The sequence below is a fragment of the Larimichthys crocea genome, chromosome X (assembly GCF_000972845.2).
Source record: "Larimichthys crocea isolate SSNF chromosome X, L_crocea_2.0, whole genome shotgun sequence".
NCBI classification, from domain to species: Eukaryota; Metazoa; Chordata; class Actinopteri; family Sciaenidae; genus Larimichthys; species Larimichthys crocea.
The window spans coordinates 11,141,488-11,162,835 of NC_040020.1; the positions used below are offsets into that span (position 1 = coordinate 11,141,488).

The 21,348-nt window shown below is 38.3% G+C and overlaps 2 protein-coding genes across 6 annotated transcripts in view; one reads left to right on the top strand and one right to left on the bottom strand.

The window, feature by feature from the left end:
* Positions 1 to 21,348, top strand: part of prkcaa (protein kinase C, alpha, a) — a 130,319-nt gene that overhangs the window by 93,830 nt on the left and 15,141 nt on the right. Inside the window, exons 15-16 of the mRNA XM_027282846.1 lie at positions 14,199 to 14,279; positions 16,807 to 16,914. Coding sequence (XP_027138647.1) covers positions 14,199 to 14,279; positions 16,807 to 16,914 — 189 coding nt within the window. The remainder of the gene's footprint in view (positions 1 to 14,198; positions 14,280 to 16,806; positions 16,915 to 21,348) is intronic.
* On the bottom strand, positions 5,307 to 10,519 carry LOC104927118 (major antigen). Of its 5 annotated transcripts, none has more exons than XM_027282848.1 (18): positions 10,514 to 10,519; positions 10,396 to 10,468; positions 10,247 to 10,330; positions 9,948 to 10,025; positions 9,720 to 9,803; positions 9,333 to 9,416; positions 9,122 to 9,226; positions 8,825 to 8,902; positions 8,638 to 8,721; positions 8,396 to 8,479; positions 8,207 to 8,311; positions 7,751 to 7,855; positions 7,524 to 7,628; positions 7,266 to 7,370; positions 6,935 to 7,039; positions 6,575 to 6,682; positions 6,300 to 6,425; positions 5,307 to 5,819 (listed from the first exon to the last, which is right to left on the bottom strand). In XM_027282848.1, the coding sequence occupies exons 2-18, from the start codon at positions 10,445 to 10,447 to the stop codon at positions 5,506 to 5,508; spliced, it is 1,806 nt and encodes a 601-aa protein (XP_027138649.1). In that variant the 5' UTR covers positions 10,448 to 10,468; positions 10,514 to 10,519; the 3' UTR covers positions 5,307 to 5,505. The 5 variants fall into 5 exon arrangements, with proteins under 5 accessions (XP_027138649.1, XP_027138648.1, XP_027138651.1 ...); XM_027282847.1 differs by having other exon boundaries at positions 9,948 to 10,028; XM_027282850.1 differs by lacking the exon at positions 9,720 to 9,803 and having other exon boundaries at positions 9,948 to 10,028.

The window sequence follows — 21,348 nt, forward strand, 5'->3', positions numbered from 1 at the left end:
AAAAATGTGCTCATAGTGGTGACATTTTCAGATGTAATCGAGCGAGAGTGCTCCTCAAATTGTGTGTGACAGAAGGAACAACTACTAATTACTTTGCCAGCTGAATTTGACTTTCTTTGGTCGCTTTTTTATATCGCTGCAGTTACTCAACATGCTTTAAATGTCTACACCTTGTAAGGTGTCTGTAGCATTAGGCCAGCAGTATAGTACAGTACATTCTTTTGCCTCATACAGCTTTATTTATTTCCTGCTATTGAAACTTCTAGTCCACAACATATCAGAGGAAAATATTGTACTTCTTACGCTACTAGATTAGAGTGACAGTTTTAGTTACTTTCAGGATTACAATTTTTCAAAACATTAATTTCTTTGTTGAGGAAATTCTCCTAGTTCTTAAGCCAAATAAATCATTTAAAACCCTCTTGGATTATTTAAAAAAGGCATTGTCACAAAGCTGAAAACAGGGCTGGTTTTCTGAGCTCATGAAAAGTTAATCTCTATAAACACCTATCTGCATATGAATGCAGGATCTGTTGGCAAGGCCCACTGGAAGCAGTCTGTTTCTATTTATAGTGCAAGAAGTATTGACTAATTTCATTAAGTGGGTTTGATTGTAATAGTCAATGTGGAGAGCGAATGAGGCTGAACAGTATAAAAACGTTATCTGTTTGCAGTTATCTTTCTATAAAGATTAACAGGAATGTGTGTTTCTCATCAGTCTCGCGTTTAAATTTGCTAATCGGACTGCAGAGGAAGTCTTGACTAGGATATCTGTTATTCGTTTTTTCCAAAAGTCATATTGACAAGTATCTGTCTTTTGAGAGACTTAATTTAAGCTCCTCTACTTTTTTATTTGGAAGTCTTTGGCCTTTATTGTGTCAGTGAAAAGGTAGAAAATAGGTTTTGGATTGTTTAGATCCAACAATACTGTACTTTCATACTGAATCGGGAAAACGTTGATGCACTATAGTGTATGTTTGTGTTTATTTGAGCTGCTATAGGGAGGTCACTTCTGGTGGGTTTGTGCATGTTTGTATCTCAAGAAATGTGTGATAGGTGTGAGATCAGAAATATTTTCACACTTCTCTTTCTCACACACACCTGCCCACATGCTCATTACTCAGTGGGGTAGTGCATTTCTATGTAGCGGTGGGTCCCCAGGTTGTCAGCACACACACATACCAACCCTTCCCTCCACACGCACACATGTTCTGGCACACCATTTTCACTGTGTTTACTCTGACCTATTTAGCCAGTCATTGGTACCTCCTGTCTGGGAGGAATGCTCACACTAATGTGAATTTACACCTCAATGACTCTGACACAGAGAGAAAGAGATAGCGAGAAAAAGGAAGAAAGAGAGAGAGAGAGAGAGAGAAGCACAAAGGCCACATAAGAGGACAAGAGTAGCTGGACACTGAAGGAAAGAAGCAAAGAGAGCAGGAACTGAACTGAACGAGTGGTCTAATGATGGCTTTGTGCGGCATTTCAGTAGAGTATCTGAGGACATTGAGCTGTCTGACACGGGCCATTTCCCTCTACGCCCTAGTTGGTCCCCACTGCTGTGTGGCATTAGAAGGCATGGGCGTACACTTCCCTGCTCACTCCTTTGTGGGCTAAACAGTGATCAGAGTGTTTAGTGTCAGGATGATACTGTGCATATTTAGTCATTGACTGATTTATTACGGCATACATACAGGATATGTACAAGTGGAGAGACATGTATGAGAGAGTTTTGTCTGGGACATTCATTTTCTCTGTAATCTTTTGATTTCTGTCATCTTTTCATCGTACATTTATTGGACCCAATTATTTTGCTTCAGCTTTGTTAAACATGCATGATTCAGGGTTGTTTAAAATACAGACAGTACTTCCATTTTTGACAGTAGCTTTTCCTTACTTCTCAAAAAGTTCGAGGTCTAAGAATAGCAGCCCTGAGTCATCATAGAGCTGTCGACTGGCCACATGCTTTTGCAGTGGCAGCTCCAATTTTAACCTCTTCACCAATTACTGAGCACTGAAACCAGTGTTTTCAGATCAGAGCTATTAGTAGTCCTACAAAACCACTCCAGTGGTGGTTGGAAAAGTGAGTGAGAGATGAGAAAAGTCAGGGGGAGGTGGGAGAAGGTGAAAGAGAGGAAGTGAGAAGGAAACAGCAAATGAGACATGAATGGTGAGAGCATGAACTTGCAAACAAGATGGCAGGCATGAAAAAACACTTCAGATGAAAGTTTAATCTCTGTAAGATTGTTGAAAAGAAACGTAAGCAATTAGAGAAATGTTTTCTCTTTTCTCTTTCATGCAACTTTGATTGAGAATAATGATATAAAATTTTCCTCCCTGCCTCAGGGCTCCAAATGCGTATGCATGTGACTACAATGTACTTTCCGCTGTTGGTTATCTTTAATTAACATAATTAGGTTATGCCAGTAGGCTACTGGTAATAGGTGCATGATGCTTGAAAAGAAAACATTTATAGTGTCACTGATATCCATTATATGCTCCTGTAGTTCAGTGTATTGGCATAATGTAATTACCTCATACATTGGCCTATGAAGAAACATTATATTAATTAGCATTATTTCTTCTAGTTTTGGTTTGTATGGTCAGATATGTGTAGATATTGTATGTAGACACATGCTGCATCTCCGCAGGACAATTATCAGTTGCTATGAAACATTTATGTAAGTTAAAGACTGAAGAACTCAACAGAATACTGAACTAAAAAATTCAACTTTCCAAAAAAAAACATAAACAAAATAGTGCCAGAGCTTTAGTGAAGTTGATTTTCCTCTTTGAAATAGTCATGAGGAGTTCTGTCAACCTGTGAAAACATATTATATGTGGCTCTGGGGGGAGCTACCCTTATAATGTCATCAGGATTATGCTGATATATTTGGCTCATATATAACAAATGCTATGAAAAGGATTACCTTTCTAAGTCACACAATTCATCTTGTAAAAAAGGCGCTGTTCAGTGTTACTTGCAGTGTAGGATGCTCACGTAAACCCCAAGGCTGCTCATTACAGTAATATCATCAGTGAATGAAACCAACCACAACAGGCATATATATTACTGAGAAATGTTTTCAGAAACAGACCATGAAAGCATGGCCTGATGCACATTGTATCTGATCCACAGCACATGCATTTCTCAAAGGCTCTGATGACAACAAAGAGGCAAATATTCACATAGCACCCTGTAATAGTGTTGGTCAGGAGGGCAGTGTTGTGTGCTGCCTTTGTTTTTTTATTTGTTTCTGCACAGAGGACAAGGATTATAGGAGCAGAGGTTGGTACTTGTGTGTGTTTGCGCGCACATGTGTGTAGTGAGAAGAGAAGCCTTGAATAGCTAGCAGTCTGATCCACAACTGTCACGTAGCATTAGGCCTAATGGGAGAGAAATGTCTGCAGCAATGTCCATGCAAACACACAAACACACACTTACAAATATACACACGCACAAACGCAGACTCTACAAGCCACAAACACAGGTAAACACAGATGCACACAGAACACACACACGTACATGTACTGCTGTGAATCAGCTCCACAGGCTAGAAGCTTTCATACAATAAAGTCATAAATAAAGCAGGATGAACGCAGCGAATGTCAGGCATGGGTCAGGCTTGTCTATCTCCATTCTCGACAAACGCATCTACACGTAACAAAACAAAGGTAAAACTGAAGCTCTATACTCAACATGCTGGTTCAGAGCACGAAGGTCACCATGCCTGAAACAGTAAATGTCCGCTGGTGTTGTTGCAGACGGGCGATGGGGTGGCAAGGGCAACTAGTCACAGCAGTGTCACATTAGTGCTCTGCTCTGCAGGATGGCCTTAAACTGATCTAAATAGTTAGGTTTTTTTACTAAAGTCAATTTTTTTTTGTCTTTCCTTCTCTTTTCTTTTTTTTTCTTTTTCTTTTTGCCTCACTCTACCACCCTCCTTTGAATTTCACATCTGTCTCTCTTTTGTTCTTTACTTCCTCCACAGCATGGTACCATCTCTTGAAAGAAAAACTGATTGTGACAGCCTCACAATAATATGAGTATATAACAGTAGACAATACTGTCTACTGTCTTGATCTGTTGTCAGCTATAGCTTTACTGACAAAGGTAAATTGTGTTAATATCGGAGTCTACAGCACCTGCATTAGGTAGCATAACAAAACATACTGTTTGTTTTTCATGCCACCTCTCAGTTGCTCATTCCCCTTTCTGTCTCTCTTCCTTGCTGTTTTCACTCCCATCACACAAACCAACATGAGGCTGCAGATCTCCTTGACCTGATTTGTCTACATGCTTCCCATGGTTAAGATATTGCACATGGTTTTTGCAAGAGAGACTCTGAGGTCAATTCTCAGTGACACAGTGCAGCAAATATGCCACATTAGTTCTTAATGACATGCTGTCTAGCAATGGCCTAATTCACCCTGTCATGGTAAAATGGTTTCCTCTGCCTCAAATCAGTAACTTGACTCTACCTTTTAAAGAGGTGGGATGTCCATACTGCTTAAAGTTTTTGTTTCGGTTGTATTGTATTAGATCATTTCTTTTTTTGTTTAGAGGTCGGTAGAGAGATCCAGAGTGAGTAAGTATATTTGTTTTCCTAGTAAGATGTTCTGGTTTCAGTCTTTCTAAGGACAAGGAATTGTCCCTTCTAATACATATTGAAAGATTTGAACAGTGTCAGTGCAAATCTTATGTGAAAACGAGTGTGTAGCTGAATTCATTGGCAGCTGTCAGGTCAGGCTGAAGGTCGGCATGATTCTTGCAGGAAACAGGATTTGAGCAGGCAAGCTCAGGGATTTCACCTACAGTTTTCCCTCACCATGGAGTCTTTGACCCTCAGGCTAATTAAAAACACTGAAGAAAGATAAGGGAAAGGGGATTTTCCCTACTGCATCTTCCTGCTTTTTTTACCAAAGAGCTAAGGAAAGCCAAGGATTAAGGCTTAGCAATTCTCACCTTCTTGAGGCAGCATGTTCACTTTCATGCTAAGGGATCAGGATGAGGAGCCTTAAACACATTTCTCATGTGTGTGCTCACATTGTGCTGTCACTCTGGGTTATAGTATCATTCTTATTCTGTTTTATTTGATATGATCTCTAGGAGCTTCAACACATGGAACAATACATTAGCCGATGTTGAACTTCACGGTTGTCTTGACTTAACGCTTTAAAACAGTGATGAAAGGGATTTTTTCAAAATCATAATTTATTGATTGAGATGTACATCATTTGTTTGGGTATGATACGTAATCCTACAGAATTTATTGTATTTTCTTTCGATTGACCCGAGAAAATCCTAAAAACTACATTGTTTGTGAAAACGCATCAGAATAACAGCTTTGAATGAATTCATGTTAGCTAATTTTTCAGTCTAGACTGATACATATATGGATTACAGGTTGGATATGAATTGTTCTTGTCTAAACAGACTATAAATAACGCTAATAGTGCAGCTGAAATCTATTTAAAAGGCCTTAAATTGAGCTAGTGAAGCTACAGAGTGGTTTTGGGAACTTCACTGGACATACTGTACAGCAGAATACCAGTAAAAGTACAGAGGTTGCGATTGCTATCTGCCCAGATCCATGACCTGGCTTTCATGTGCACATCCACCTGGTCTCCTTTCTGAAGAAGCAGCACTACTCCATTTGAACCATTGTCAGTGATATCAGAGGCAGTTGGGTGTTCAGCAGTGCCCACAACAGCCTCACCATTCTTGTACAAGAGTAAAAAGCCTGGGTTTTCTCCGTTAGCATGAGAGTAGAGGGTAAAGTGGTAAACTCCACTGACTGGAGCTGTAAAGACTCCTAAACGGGAAATATGGAAAAGAAAGAATTGAAATTTAATGTTATTTACTGGAGGTGTAATAGTTATTATATTATTATATAATTGTCATTATCTTCTTTTTTGAAAAACAGAAAGGTATGAAGCATCAACAATATAGGACTAGTTAATAGAGGAGCTTTACATCACTGTTATATTAACATACAAATTAACCACTTCCAAGTGCACAGGCGGGCATTTACCCAACAAGGCAAGAAGACTTCTGTGAACTCCACAGTATTCTTGTATAAAAAGATCAGTATTACAAAATATTAAGAAATAGGAAAAAAACAAAAACAAAACAGGACCCAGGTTCATAAGAGATTAAGTGAAGTTGGAAGACAATGTAGGGGCAAGACATTCATCAATACTTTTCCCAGTATTGCTAAATTGAGCCCACAGACAAACAAGGAAGTTGTAAATTAATTCAATGATTACACAAATACGTTCCTGGAATGCATTACCTGTTGTGGGATCATAGCTGTCACCAATGTTGGTGATGACTTTCTTGTAGACAAGAGTGGTCTCAGTGTTAAATGGTCCAATGTGCATTTGGTTCTCTTCCAGTGCAGCTGAGAAGGCCACTTTATCTGTCACATAAAAACAAAACACTATTGAAAATGCTAAAAATGCAACTAACCTGGTGTATAAATTTAGCTGTTTTATTGTCTTAAAAACGAGGGCATCCCATCTCCATAGCTTCTAAGCCAAATTTAATTCTTCCCATGTTGTTATTTACCTCCAGTCATTGTTGTCTTCACATCTTCCAGTGCTGCAGCTGTTTGATCAACTTTATTCTTCAACTCCTCTTGTCCAGTTTGACATGTTTCCAGTTTGGCAACTAGCTCTATTATGAAAATGCGATAAACATAATACATGTTTAATAATGTCAGATGCATGACAAAAGAGCTATAATTAGATTAAAGGAGAAAAAAGCTTTAAAAAATATACAATTATCACTAAAAGAAAATACTCCTTACTTACCTTAACTTACTTGAATAAGCAGCGTTGATAGATATGTCTATAAGTCTTTAAAGCCAATTAAATGATTTATCATATCAAACCAGTACAGATGCATTTACAGTGGCTCAATGCTTGCCTTGATCAGCTGTTTTAAGTGCCTCCATCTCAGCCTCTGCTTTTTCAAGTTTTGTGTTCATCTCCTTGCCCAGAATCTCGGTGGCATTCAGTCGAGCATCAAACTCTAAAGGATTTGTGGTAGAGATAAAAAAAATAGTTAGACTTAGACTTAGCCTGCACTTTATTGATCCCTTTGGGATGACTCCCTCAAGGAAATTGAATAGTATGTACAGTATGAATAGTAGTAGTAGTAGTGTAGTATGAACTATTAACTACCTGTTTATATAATGGTTGTAAGTGAGTGATTAAAAAAGCTGTACAAAAATGTTTTTTTTGTTTTGTTTTTTTACCCTGATTTGTTTTCTCTAGTGCCTCCACTTTTGTTACAGTGACTTCAAGGCGTGTGTTCATTTCCTTGGCCAGACCCTCACTGGCTTCCACTCTTGACTTGAGCTCTAGTGGAACATGTGAGATGGAGAAAAAACTGCATGAAATCAGCCACTATGTCTCATTTAAATGATAGAAGAGATAAGATGGTACATAGTGTTTTAATCACCTTAATTACTTAATTACTTGTAACTTATTCATAATCAAATGTAATTGTCTACCTTGATGAGCTGTGTTGAGAGTGTTCACCTCCCTTTCCGTGTCTACAGTCTTGATCTTCAGCTCTTCACTGAGGCTCTCAGAGACTCCCAGTCTTGTTTCCAGTTCTATTGGAGAAAATTAAAAGAATAAAACCTATCAAGCCATCAATTTAGCAAATATAGATTATCATGATGAGCAAAAAGTGGATAATGTACAGAATTGGCACTACAGGCATTATTCTCTTTACCTTGATTAGCGGTGTTGAGTGCCTCCACTTGTCTCTGTGTATTTTCAAGGCTTGGCTTCAGCTCCCCAATCAGACTTTCACTGGCTGACAACCTGGAATTCAACCCTTTGGTTGACAGAGGTTGGGGGGGTTAGATTATTATTATTATTATTATTATTATTATTATTATTATTATTATTATTTACAAATACATAATTATTTCTTTTATCAGTTTATTGCATTTGATAGAGGTGTGTTAGGCCAACTAGAGTAGAAACCCATCTTGAGACCAGCAACATAACAAACCAGCAAGAGGTGAAAATGCATATGCTGTACATAACATAGCCTTGAAAAGGTCATGGAAAATTCATAGAAACTTCCATCAAGAGCCCCAGTGGGTAACACTGCAAATCATTTACATAAAAATATGTTATATCCCATATGGCAGCTAAACAGTATTGAGCCATCTGGCTTTACCTTGATCAACAGTCTTCAGCAACTCCACTTCTGTCTCTGTCTTTCCAAGCCGGCCAGCCATCTCCTTCCCCAAAATCTCACTGGACTCTAGTCTGGACTCGATCTCTAACAGTTAACAGATTTATTTTAAACAAAGGGTTGTGCAATATAATCACACTAATCCAATAATCCCTACATATGTTAGCATACCTTTAATTTCCATCTGGAACTTTGCCACGAGGGTTGTTTGCGTCTCTACCTCAACATTAGTGGCATTCAGTCTGGCCTCAAGTTCTGGTCATTACAGGGAGGAAATAAAATCATCAACCTTACAGATAATTCTATAAAAATTATGTTTTGATCTAACTCTGCCAAAAGCAACACAACAGTTTTTAATATCTTATCTTAATATTATTGGCTATACCTTTGCATGAGTAATGCAGTTCATTTACCTTGATCAGCAGTCTGCAGTGTCTTCAAATCTGCATCCACATCTCCAAACTTATTCCCCAACTCCGTTAGTCTGATGTTCAACTCTAAGAAAAAAAGTAAATTAATAGTACATGATTCTCTATTCAGTGAAATTAGATTAGCCGAGGTTTTTCTTTGTATTAATAATTGACTTGTTTGTTGCATTACCTTTACTTTCCTTCTGCAGTTGTTCCACTCGTATGTTTTGGCCCTCCAGATCAGTGGCGTTCAATCTGGCTTCCAGTTCTGATCAGTGAGGATGGAAGAAAGAATATTAGAAGAATCAAACAAGAAAACAAAAAAGTACAAAATAAAAAAAACGTTACACAGCATACAGAACTTTAACATACTGTACAGTTTGCTGCTAATGTGTGTGAAATAGAGTTGGGTTTTTACAGGTTTATTGGGAATGATAATAATGGGATCTGACCTTTTTTTTTTGTTGTTGTTTTTTCTTTCTTTTACCTTGATCAACAGTCTTCAGTGCCTCCACCTCTGTCTCTGTGTTTTTAAGCCGGACATTCAGCTCCTTGTCTAAGCTCTCACTGGCTTTCAGTCTGGACTCGAGCTCTGACAGATAAAATGACAAATGGAAATAATAAAACTATAAAATGAAAACAGTTTTAATGGCATGATGATCTTTACCTGGATAATTCCATCTTTAGAGTTTATCTACCTTTAATTTCCACCTGTAATTGTGCCACCAGGGTTCTTTGCATCTCTGCCTGGACATCAGTGGCATTCAGTCTGTCTTTGAGTCCTGGTCATAACATGCAGGAATAAACATGAAATATTTAGTCACAAAAAAAAAATGCTGTCTTGGGGCGGTGTTTACTGTAGCTCAGTTGGTAGAACAACCACCCCATGTGCGAAGGCTTGGTCCTTGCTGCGGAAGCCCATTGTTCGAATCCGTCCTGCTGTCTCTATCAAAATATAGATTAAAAAGGCCCCCCAAAAAATGTTTGATGTCTTTTTTGTAAGGGAAAAAAGCTAAAATACAGTCCTAAGTTTGTTTTAAAATATATTGTATGAACCAATGTACATAATCATGCAGTTCATTCACCTTGATCAGCAGCCTGCAGTGCCATCACTTCTGTGTCCACGTCACCAAGCTTATTTCCGAGTTCTGTCAGTCTGGCATTCAACTCTATTTGTTAAAGATGGAGGAATGAATACTGCATGACTTCAACCATTCAGTCAAAGATAAATCATGAGGTGAGATTAGATGAGGTGAGAGGAAGAGGAAATCTACTTTGCTGGTCATTAATAATTGACTTGTTTGTTGCATTACCTTTACTTTCCCTCTGCAGTTGTTCCACACGTTTTCTTTGACCCTCCAAATCATTGGCATTCAGTCTGGCCTCCAGTTCTACTCAGTTAGGCAGTTAGGATGGAATAAAGATGATTTATTGAGCGAAAAACAAACAAATATCTTGGAAACAAGTCAAAATAGACTGATAGCAAATTTGAAATAAAAAGGGCAGAGAGTCAACTTTATTGGCTATATTTTAAAAAACAGAAAATCGCCCTGCTTCCTTCTTTGTATTTTAACACAATATATATTTGATGCTGTGGATAAAGTTGCCATACCTGTGTACTGCCGCACAACTTGCTGCACCTGGTTCCTCTGATCCTCTTGCTGCATCTCAGTGATTCTCAGCCTGGCTTCATGGTCTTTTTTTACATAATTGCCCCCAAAAATACAGAAACTTAAGACCAAAACAGACATTTTTTTCTACCTGTATACCCTTTCTTTAGTGCGTCCACCTGTTGCCATAGCTCCTCCATCATGCTATCAGCGATTGCCTGCACCTGTTGCCATAGCTCCTCCATCATGCTATCAGCGATTGCCTGCACGGACGTATGTCCTATACAGTAATCACACAAATTAATGCAGTTGAAGTAAATGTGTAATTTAAAGTAATAATACTCCATTTGCTGATCAAAAGGATGCAGAAGATGCTGCATACTTCAAACAGGCCACCACACATACCCTGTACTTTCTGAAGTTGCACCAGTTGTTCTTTAGTGTGTTGCAGCTCATTTCTCTGTTCATCCAAAACAGCCATCATCTCTCTGAACAGAGTTAAGCTGTCTGCTTCAGAGAGCTCATCCTGAGTGTATTTGGTATTGGTGAACCTCTGTCCAAGGACGCTTGCCTCCGACAGGCAGCAGCCAAGCAGGACGAGTAAAACAACCCTCATCGTTGTGGTCTGTTTAGCTGTGACACCTGAGGGGTCTGCAAGAGGGGCTTTTAAAGATTAGACGAGCGTGTGAAAGGTTATGCAAGGTTTGTATGTTGTTTATGTGTAGTTGACCATCTGAAGTACATGACCACTGGAGTCAAGGATAGAGGTATTGTGATAAGAGGCTTTGACATACTAAGATAGTGGAAAAAATACTTATTACATGACAGCCACGTAAATATATAATGTGTTGTCTTTAAAAACCATCTGAAATACCTCATTTAAAGGTTTTAAATACATTGGCAAAGCTGTTATGTACATTATACACAATGTTATTTCCAAAAATAAACACCACACTAAATCTTTTATATAAGCACACTTTAGCTTAGAGTATATCTTTCAGGGTGATAGAGGAAATGATAACTGATGAGTGTGTGGCCTATGTTCTTACATAATCAACTACATGCAATAGACAGTAGTAGGTGTTATATAAGGTTATATAGATTTTAATATAGAATATTATTTTGTATTATTTTATATTTAGCACATTTGTATCTATGTCAGACTGAAAATACTAGAGGAAAAATAATATACTGAAGAAGAACAGATCAAGTCACACAGCCTGTGACATTAAATGTGTACTATATAAATGCTTTCTGCTTCTATAACTCTCACAGTTAGTGACATTCAAAGACACATTTATGTGTGTGTATGTGCATGCTAGCCCCTGTGTGTGAGGGTTAACACGTGGATGCACTGCGTGTCCAGCCGGCTCCCATCTACCCTCAGGACAGCATCATGACAGCAGAATGCAGAGCTGGAGGTGTGTTTGTCTGCCTGTGTGTGTGTCTCTTTATGTGTGCAAGGCAGAGGTCAGGCGTTACGCAGCGAAGGTTATGGAGTGATACAGGATAGATTTGATGGTGAGGTTTAAATATTCCAGTTTCCAAATTGATGATCTTTTACACACTTTGGTACATTGGTGTGTGTGATTCCTATGTGTGTGTGCATACGCACGTGAGTTTTTGTTTATTCATATACAGTATGTTGACCATGCGTGGGTGTACTGTATGTTATTAAGCCGGAAGAGTGTCCCTGGGCAGCATGTGTGAGCTCAGATGTTACTTAGCAAAGGTCATAGAGACACGTATGTATACTATGACAGAGCTACTGTTACACACCTGAAGTGGTTTCTGCAGTGGGGGTCACTATATTGTCTTGTGTGCGTTTGTGTGCATGTGACATGGTTGCACTATGGCGAATGGCTGCTGTTACATAGCAGAAGAGGCTCCAGAGAAACGGCTGGGTGTGAAGTGTAAATATGTGTTGTTTTTTTCTGATCATTTGTGAATAGGTCCAAAGAAGGTGAAAACACTAACCTTAGCTTGTATCAGAGAATAACCCTGTCACCAGAGAAAATGTCACAGTTGAAAGAAGCTTCCTAGGATATCCTGGTGGACGTTTACATGCTCTTTTTGTTCAAACTCTTCCCTTCCAGTGTCTTTCTTTGTTTTTCACTGCATCACTGCATTGGATGTAAACCATGTACCTGCTGTATAATTGTCCTTACTATCACTAAAAGTGAAGACATTATTATGAGTAATGACATTAAGAAGGTTAGAATTACTTTTTCTCACCTTGTAATAGACCTTCTTCGTTAGACTTTAGATATTTTAATATAAAATATACCTGTAGGTTGTTGAACAATAGGATTTGGATAGGATTGATAAATTCTCTAAATCCATGTAACCCATATCCTTCTTTTCCCTTGACCACTCAAAAATGAAACATAGCCATTTCAGTCATGAAGTTAGAATCACTTGGTGCTGTCAGTTGTGAATGTGGAATAAATGTGAATGTCAACATAGCACTTCGAAAAATGTGCAAACACTTTGGCCAGGAAGAGTTTTATCCATAATGGCTTCACTGTTGTTTACTCCTCACTTGTTTTTGTGTGGAAAAGTGTGAACTGTTTTTCAGCTTCGGCCACAGCAAACATCTTCCAATGAGAGCTGTGCTTGTGTCTTGTAAAATGATGTACAGGGAGTCTTTTCTGTGTTTTGTTATCTGCTCCCTTCCTACGCACCAAATGCTTGTTTCTGTCAGGAATTAGAAACTAGCTCCCTCCCTTTTGTTTTGCTGAACCATAGCAGAAGTGTTTTTTTGCAGGTGATTTAAAATGAATGTAATTAGAGGGTCATCCAACATTTCTGCCTCACCACAGCTGTGCTTCACCATTTGGCAACTAACAAGGACATTTAGGAAAGCACGATATGTGAACAACGTTTGATGTTGCATTGAGTAATGTTGTCATCAGAACTACTGAATGGTTTCAAAATCACAGTAATTTAGATTTACATAAAAATGAGATCAATCAATGAATGAAAGTGTATGAAAGAATATACAACCATTTTGGGAAGAAGCCCATAGAGTATACTGCAGAGGCTTTCTGATATTGTTGTGTTGATATACAGATGATGATGTATGTATGCTCTACAGTATGAACCAGACTTTTGTGGGAGACCTGTCCATGTTCACATTACATTATGTGATCTGAACAGCAATAAGGTTATAAGATACAGAAGAGTTTTTGTGTGACCCTTTAATACGACTAAATTACATTACACAGAAGGAGTGTATACTTTGTGAGGGAATGGTGTGCTATATCTTTGTAATGTAGTGATAGGTCAGTGCTATATTCCACTACGTGTGCAGGCAAAAATAACAGAATATGGGATAAATGATGGAACATGCAATGTACTGCAATATTTATAGAATATGTGTGTACTGTAGCTGCATATTTGATCTACAGGTCTACAGCAATCACATGTATGTTGTGGTCTACATCAGTGGGTTGGTAAATGTCATGTCTTTTTGGCTCAGTTTATCATGAAGATATCATTTAATCATTGTCATACCCATTGTCAACCAGCAGATCCGAATGTAAATGCCATTAGCGAATAATGCTTAAATTTGGGTCCTAAAAGAAAAAAAACTGTAAAATGCAGGAAGTACTGTCATTTTGAAGTATGCATTGCATCATTCTAACAGAATAGCTTTCTACTCTCTCACTTGTGAACAGATTACTGTAATTGTAGATACAGATAAGCACTGCAGTGTCACATGATTCAAACATATTTGATATGACTGAGATCAGACTGACTCTCCAATATCCCTGCTTCCACTTTTTGGCCACCAAATGTACAGTCAGGTTTTCCAAATCTGGTTATCAGAATGTTAAATCAGTTGGCCCAGTATTCCTCTAGTTTTTCTCCAACATTTAAGTCTCTATTTTTGAAATGTTGTTTGAGTTGTTTAATTGAACCTCTGAAACTTTTCTCTTCCTGCCTCCACAGATCATTGCATATCAGCCATATGGACGCTCTGTAGACTGGTGGGCATATGGGGTCCTGCTCTACGAAATGCTGGCTGGACAGGTGAGTGGTGTACACCAAGCGACAACCTCTGTATCTGGGAAATGAAGTCAATGTGGAAGTTACAAAAACTGTAATCCCTTGAACAGCCACTTGAGGTTGGCTGCAGAACATTTCAACCTCCATAAGTGCCCATATTAAACTGCCCAACTTCACAGCATGAAGTAACATGGTACAAAAAAAGCTTTTGGCCTCATGATCATGACAACTGTAGTGAGGTTCAATTTTTTAAACTCACCCATTCAAATTATATTAAGGCTTAAAGTTATGCATAATTAACAGTGTGGCCACTTTGATTGACAGGTAGGTGCCTTTACAGATAGCCTATTATGTTGCCTTTTTATGTGATTGCCTGCTACACAAGGTCATTCACAGCTACGTTATTTCTACAGTGAAGTTGCAGAGGCCTAAATGTACTCAGGTGGTGCATCCTAAAGATCTTCCCACCAGCACTAATAATAAACATTGACATATAAACACACACAACCTCCACCTGCCCTCTTTTCAACTTGTAACCTTTTGCCGTCATACATTGTTAGTTGAGCGTACTTTTGACCCAGGTTTAACCAATCAGGTTTTATGCACCCTGAAATTCTAACAAATTTATCACAACTAACAAATTATTGACTGGTTTTGGAACTGAAGTGCAGATTTTACACATCAAAGTCCATTTATGAGTGTTGAGGAGTACTGTTGTAAAGTGAAAAAAGTTGGACGTTTTTTGTGGCTCTGTGGGGAGCTATACAAAATCCAATAAAGTGTCACTTGAGCCATCGTCGGTTGGAACGGAAGACTACAAGTTTGCAAAGAAAAATATCTGGTGGTGAGCGTGACAAAGTTATAGGAGTGCAATGTCAAATCAGTGGAGGACTCTTGGATACAACCTGCTGTCTTTGGAATTGAATGATTTTCTGTTGTATGTGCACCAATTAGTTTTAGTCCAGCTGGGCCCAAATAGGTGCAAAGAACACAAAAAGGCAACACACTTGGCATGCTTCTTCAGCCAGCATGCTGCTCTCCAACCAGAGTAGCTGCCAGCCTTTTTCTGTTTGTTATTTTAGTGCCTACATTTGTGCACAAAGTGAGCAACTGTTTCTCGTATTCACACTGAAAATCTCCCTTCCATTAAATGTGTAAGCCTACTTTTTCAGTTGCTTTGTTTATTTCTGGATACAGCATGGTGTGCTGCCAGGGGAATATCGTCGATATTTTGGCCAATACTCTGAGCCACTGAAGTAAGCATATCAGTAATGTGTTGGCGGGTAAAGAAGAGCTTCTTTTGGAATCAAGAATATTGAGTCAGGATTCAGGACAAGGAGAACATGAAGTTGCAACATTTCTGTGTTGCTCATGCCATTTTCTCACTTTGAACCCCTTTGAAAAAATCATATTTGAGGTTTGTTTAACTTGCACAGCATGAAGAGGAAGCTCTGTGTGGTGTGACCCCTTCACCCCCACTCCTTCGATTAGCCTAGCATTAGCTATTAATGAAGACTATATGCAATCTGTGCAACCTAAAACCTAAAACCACATTCTGTTGGAAGTTATAGTGGAAACAGAGCACCAGATATTAAAAGCCTTTCTCTTTATGAGAGCTGCAGCCCTAGATTAATATATTGTCATAGCTATCAAAGTAAATTGCTTTAAGAGAATTTTTTAACAGGTCCTCTTTTGAAAAGCTTCAGAAAGTTAATAATGTCACCTATCAAAAGTTTTTTTTTTCTTTTATGTTTTTATAGGTTTTAATAAAACATGTTACCATGACTCGGCACTAAATTAAGAGATTTATTATTTATTAATATATGTGACCCCCATTCCAAAAGGCCAAACTATGGCTCCCCCACAGCAAAACGAAACATGAAGATGAGTATATTTTTTTTATTCATAGAACATTTAAAGTAGTCGGAGTAAGTTTCAACTGTTAAACAATAAAATTATTTAAAATATAACATTTAAAATATTCAGGTGTTTCCTTCCTCTGTCTTTCCCTGTCGTGTGAAATCAGGTAAAGAGAGCATGACGCAGACAGGCTATCTGTACCCGAAGGGGACCAGTGGAGTGGAAATGACGAATAATTCATTTTATGGACTGTCAAAACACCCACATTATGGTTACTGATGATAACCACCAAGTGAGAAGGGGAAAAAGCTGGGTCATCCACTCCATTTGGCCTGCGAGGTCTTCCTGTGAAACTTTTTGCGCAAATTCTGCACTGCTCCTTGTTGATGTTTTTCCATGTCTGAGTTGTTCTTACTGTTCTCCCTCTGTCTTTTTGCCCTCTATTCTTCCTCGTGGCACTTGTTTTAGTGAAATGTCTGTCCTCTTCATATTAATTCATCAGGGAAAACAGTTTTTACTAGATTTCGTCAATTTTTTTACTTGTATAAGGGCACACTTATACACACAAATATATCACAAATATATCACTGCTTGATCAATTTAGTGCTACATGAAAGAAGAACAACTTATTCATCCAATATGTGATAATAGAAACAACAACACCCTCGTTATCATGTCCTTCCTCCCCCAGCCTCCATTTGATGGAGAAGATGAAGATGAGTTGTTCCAGTCCATTATGGAGCACAATGTGTCCTACCCAAAGTCCCTGTCCAAAGAAGCTGTCTCCATCTGCAAAGGGGTGAGTGGACATTCTTTGCCATCAATGAAAAATCTTCTGCTATTATAGTTTGTGTAGTTAAGTCAAATAAACATCATGGTAAGTGAATCTATTTGGTGTTCATAAAAGGCTAATATCGCACATGATGTCAGTAGGGCAGTTTTAGGAAGATGTAATTAAACTGTCCTCATAACTGGTTTAGTCTGAAACATCCCAGCTGCGCAGTAGGGAAAACAGTAGATGCATGAGAATTTTGACTTTCAAGACCATCTGTTAAGTAAGTCTCCATATGTTCCCCAAGCAGTGAAAAAAACAGATTCACCACAATGTTTCATTTGTTACAGCAGTCAACCACCAGGGTGCATCACAGTAAATAGTCTAACATACTAACATACAGTGCATTACACACTTAACACACATTCAGCAGTAATGTTATATTTGTAAACAGAAACAAGCATACTGGCTACATAAAAATGTGGACAGTCTATCATGTAAGTTATTTAACAGTACATTCCTATTTGTATTTAAAAAGTCCTTTGTGGCGGATTTTTTATTTTTTATTTTTATCAAGGATTGCATAATAAAAATAATAGATTTATATTATTAAGTCATTAAACCATGGGAATAATAAACACATAAGCTATAATGACACTAGTGTACATCAGGATGCAAAAAGCAGAAATCATTTGAGAACTCTTTGAGAACAACTGGCCACTCTTAAAATATTGATGTTCTAGTAAAAATAGCCCATAGCAGTGATGATCCTAACCTTGACTACATCAATATAACAATGTTTTTTTTTTTGCCATTGGTGAGGAATGATGTCTTCCTACAGTTTCATGGACCATGAATTAAGAAAACCGTATATGAAATTTGGTGGCAAGCAAAATATGTATGGAGTGTTTACTGCCAGGCTCATAATGGTTCAGATGGCTGCAACTGATGTGAACAAAATTCATGCTAAAACTAAATCAGTACAGAAATAAATACATGAAATTGTTAATCAGCTACAGAGGAAGATCCCGTGCACACCTGTCACCACTTACATCTGTGTGTGATTTTTGTTCCATCATAACAAAAGTGTTTTGTTTTATTTTTTACATTGAATCTGTTTCCTCATCAAAACCTTAATATACTGTCACCAATCAGTTATATTAAACCGATTTCCTGTGTTAACCAGAATTAGAGACAAACTTGCATTCTGTTTTGTTGTTGGATGAAATTGTTTTTCATTTGAGATAGCCCTTTCCTGTAAAAACAGAGTTATACACAAGAGTCTCCTGGGATGCTGTTTTACCTATTACCATGGCTAAATGGCTGCTGGATCTCCAGAGACAGAAAGAACTGAACAGTACAATGGGTTAGTCAAGCAGACAAATGCTGGAACATAGTAAGTGTTTTTGGTCAACAACAGAATGTTTTCAAAGCAAATGAAAGAGGAGAAAACAAGAAAAATAAAACCCCTTTTTGTGATTGGATTTTACAGTAAAATCTGCAGTCTGGTTCTCTTTATTGCTTTGCAGAATGAACAACAAGGCATGAATCATGCAGGATACATGCATATATGTAAACCTCTGCTTGTATGACCTTCATACTGTGTGTGTACTCCTCAGAAGGCAGGAAGAAACATCAGTATGTCAATACATGTTCATCTTCAGGCAAGCTAAAGTACATAAAATATGGATGAGTTTGAGCAGCGGTCATAGTCACTGATGGCAGATCAGTCAAGGAAGTACTTTGGACACATTCTTCATGTAGCTGCAGGGACTCATGTTTAAGCAGTTTGATGCAGCTATAACTGTGATATACGCCTCACTTGAAATGTCCAGAAATACTCAACGAGGGTTACAGAGAAGCTTACATTTGTGTGCGTTTATGCATGCAAAAATGTAACCATGACAGTGGCATTTATTGCTGTCCAGAGGCAGCACAGTGTGTGTGTGTGTGTGTGTGTGTGTGTGTGTGTGTGTGTGTGTGTGTGTGTGTGTGTGTGTGTGTGCGTGCTAGTGCAGTTTTGTGTGTTTGTGTGTGTCCTGGTCTCAGCTCAAGTCCCTGTCTCAACCCTTGTTTGGCATGGCTACAGCACTTCCCCTTAATGGATATATTGTGCTTGCCGGCGGCCTGACCCATGAAAAGAGAGTAAGGGAGAGATGGGAGGGAATTCAAAACCAAGAGAAAGAGTGGTTAAAGAAAGATTAAGTATGAAAAATAGGAGGACGGGTAGCCAGATGCTGTTAGAGAGAACAACATATTTTGACAGAAAACTGATGCTGATACAGCAATGGATAACAGTAATTGCGGATGACAAGAGTAAAGTATATCTGTAACCCTAAGCTGTAAGAGTTTCATTGTGCAACTGTTCATACAAACAGTCTCTATTCTGAGCAAGCTCATCTATACTGTAGCGTTCATTACATTTTAAATAGGTCACAGATGTAGATACACATTCATCTAAGTAATTGGATGTTATATAAAGGTCATCCATTTGAGTCTTGTTGTAGATCATGTAGATATAACCCCTGGAAGAATATGAGGCAGATATACATTAAAGTGCTTCAATATCTCTAAGTACTCCATAATAACTTGCACTAAATCCCAATGAGGCACAAGATTTTCTGTTGTATTGTCAGCAGAGAAGGTAAAGTTTAAGCCCATTTATTGTGCGGTTTGTCTTTGATCAGATGTTTTTCCTCAGTAGATCCCTCTGTTCTCACGCACTGCAGCAAACTAATTGGGTTTTTAATGATGATGATGATGGGGTGTTTGTGTGTGTGTGTGTTTTTTTTTAAAGCCTTGATGTACTAAATCACACAATTTCACCTGGCCAGACTCCCCGCTGACTTAGAGGCCCCATCTGCTTTCTCTTTTACATCATCACTCTCATTCTTTTTTCCGCTCTGACTCTCGCTCTCGCCGTCCCTCCCGCCCCGTCAAATCCAACGGTTTGATGTTCTCAGCAGAAACAGCAGGGAAACTTCAAAGTTCCGTACACTTTCTTAACACATGCAACTAAACAGTTTGCTGACATTTCATGACTTGGTGAAGCCGGCGAGATTCGAGTGCTAACAGTTTGAAGACAGAATGATCAGATGTTCTCCATGAAATGTCAGCACCACATTTTCTTTTTTCTGGATGCATGTATGCAAAGTAATTCAAGTAAACTCAAGTTTCCACAAAAAACAAACAAAAAAAGAGCTTGAGAGTTTGATTGACATGGTGGCAGGTCAGCAGTCAGGCAGTTTCAAGGACATTTCTACGTCTAAGGTGTCATTTTATTGGTGACAGACTTGTGTTAGCAAGATGCATTCCCACCGTCAGTGACAGTCCTGTCAACAGACAGAAAGCTGCAAATGACTTTTTCTTCCTCGTCAACAGCTGTCTGATGTACTCTGCCAGCTGGATGCACTCTGCTAGTTCAGATGTGGCCCAGTCCCACGGCTTGTATGTTAAAGGGGCTTGCTGCAGGAAAGCTGGCCTGCAGAAATCCTGCAAGTAGAAATTCAACACTGACTAAAGTTTTCCATTTTAGTTTCATTCAATGTTGTATCTCTTGAACAATATTTTTGGCCAAAAATTAGAAAAAATCAACTTTGGCACTGCAGTGATATGTATTGCTTCACTTAAAGGTCCAGTGTGTAATATTTAAGGGGCTTTATTTACAGATAATGGCAGAAATTGAATTTAATATGCATAACTACATTTCATTAGTGCGTAATCGCCTAAAAATAAGAATTGTTACATTTTTGTTGCCTTTGAATGAGCTTTTTTTTTTCTTCTTTACACAGGGTATGACATGTTGAAGCACCTTCTGCTTTTCATGGTCCACCATAGTTAAAATCAGCACCTACACCATTCGATGCCATTAAATTCTACAAACTGGTAGACAACTTTAATTTTAAATGTTTTCTGCCCTTTATCATGTATCACTGCAGTGGCAGAAATGCTCACTTAACACGTAAAGACTAGTTCAAGCCCTGTTGTGTCAGAGAAAAAAAGTCTTGATTCATTATTGCAATTTATTGTATATTGTGCTGTATCTAGGACATACTGTGGACAGCACACTCTTACCCTAGGTGGCTGTCAGAAAGAGTCTGCCACAGCAAGTGTGTGTATATGTTGTCTGTGTTAAGAATAAAAAGAAAAAACATCTCAAACACAAAACCCAACACTAATAAGACGTGATGATAAAATATTAAGTAATAATTAAGTAATATTAAATAGCGGAATATGTTGATCAAATATGAAATCTACAATTTTATCACAGCTGTGAAATTTGATGATGCTTAAATGATAAATGTGATAGGATGAGAGAACAGGATGGAAAGTGTATTCAGATTCAAATCAGCATGTTTACGTATATAAGATGAACACAACAAAAGAAATATGTTGTGTACTATACTGTGTCAGTACAGCAGAGCTTTATGCAGCAAGAGCATAATAGCAGAGCTAGGCAGC

What these genes read in the sequence shown, in the direction of transcription:
- LOC104927118 (XM_027282847.1), bottom strand. Translation starts at nt 10,447, where the DNA reads ATGATGGAGGAGCTATGGCAACAGGTGGACGCACTAAAGAAAGGGTAT. An exon ending in ATTACAGGTGGAAATTAAAG is followed by an intron (nt 9,227 to 9,332) that starts GTAGATAAACTC and finishes TTTATCTGTCAG; the next exon opens with AGCTCGAGTCCAGACTGAAA. An exon ending in ACTCAACACCGCTAATCAAG is followed by an intron (nt 7,629 to 7,750) that starts GTAAAGAGAATA and finishes TTTCTCCAATAG; the next exon opens with AACTGGAAACAAGACTGGGA.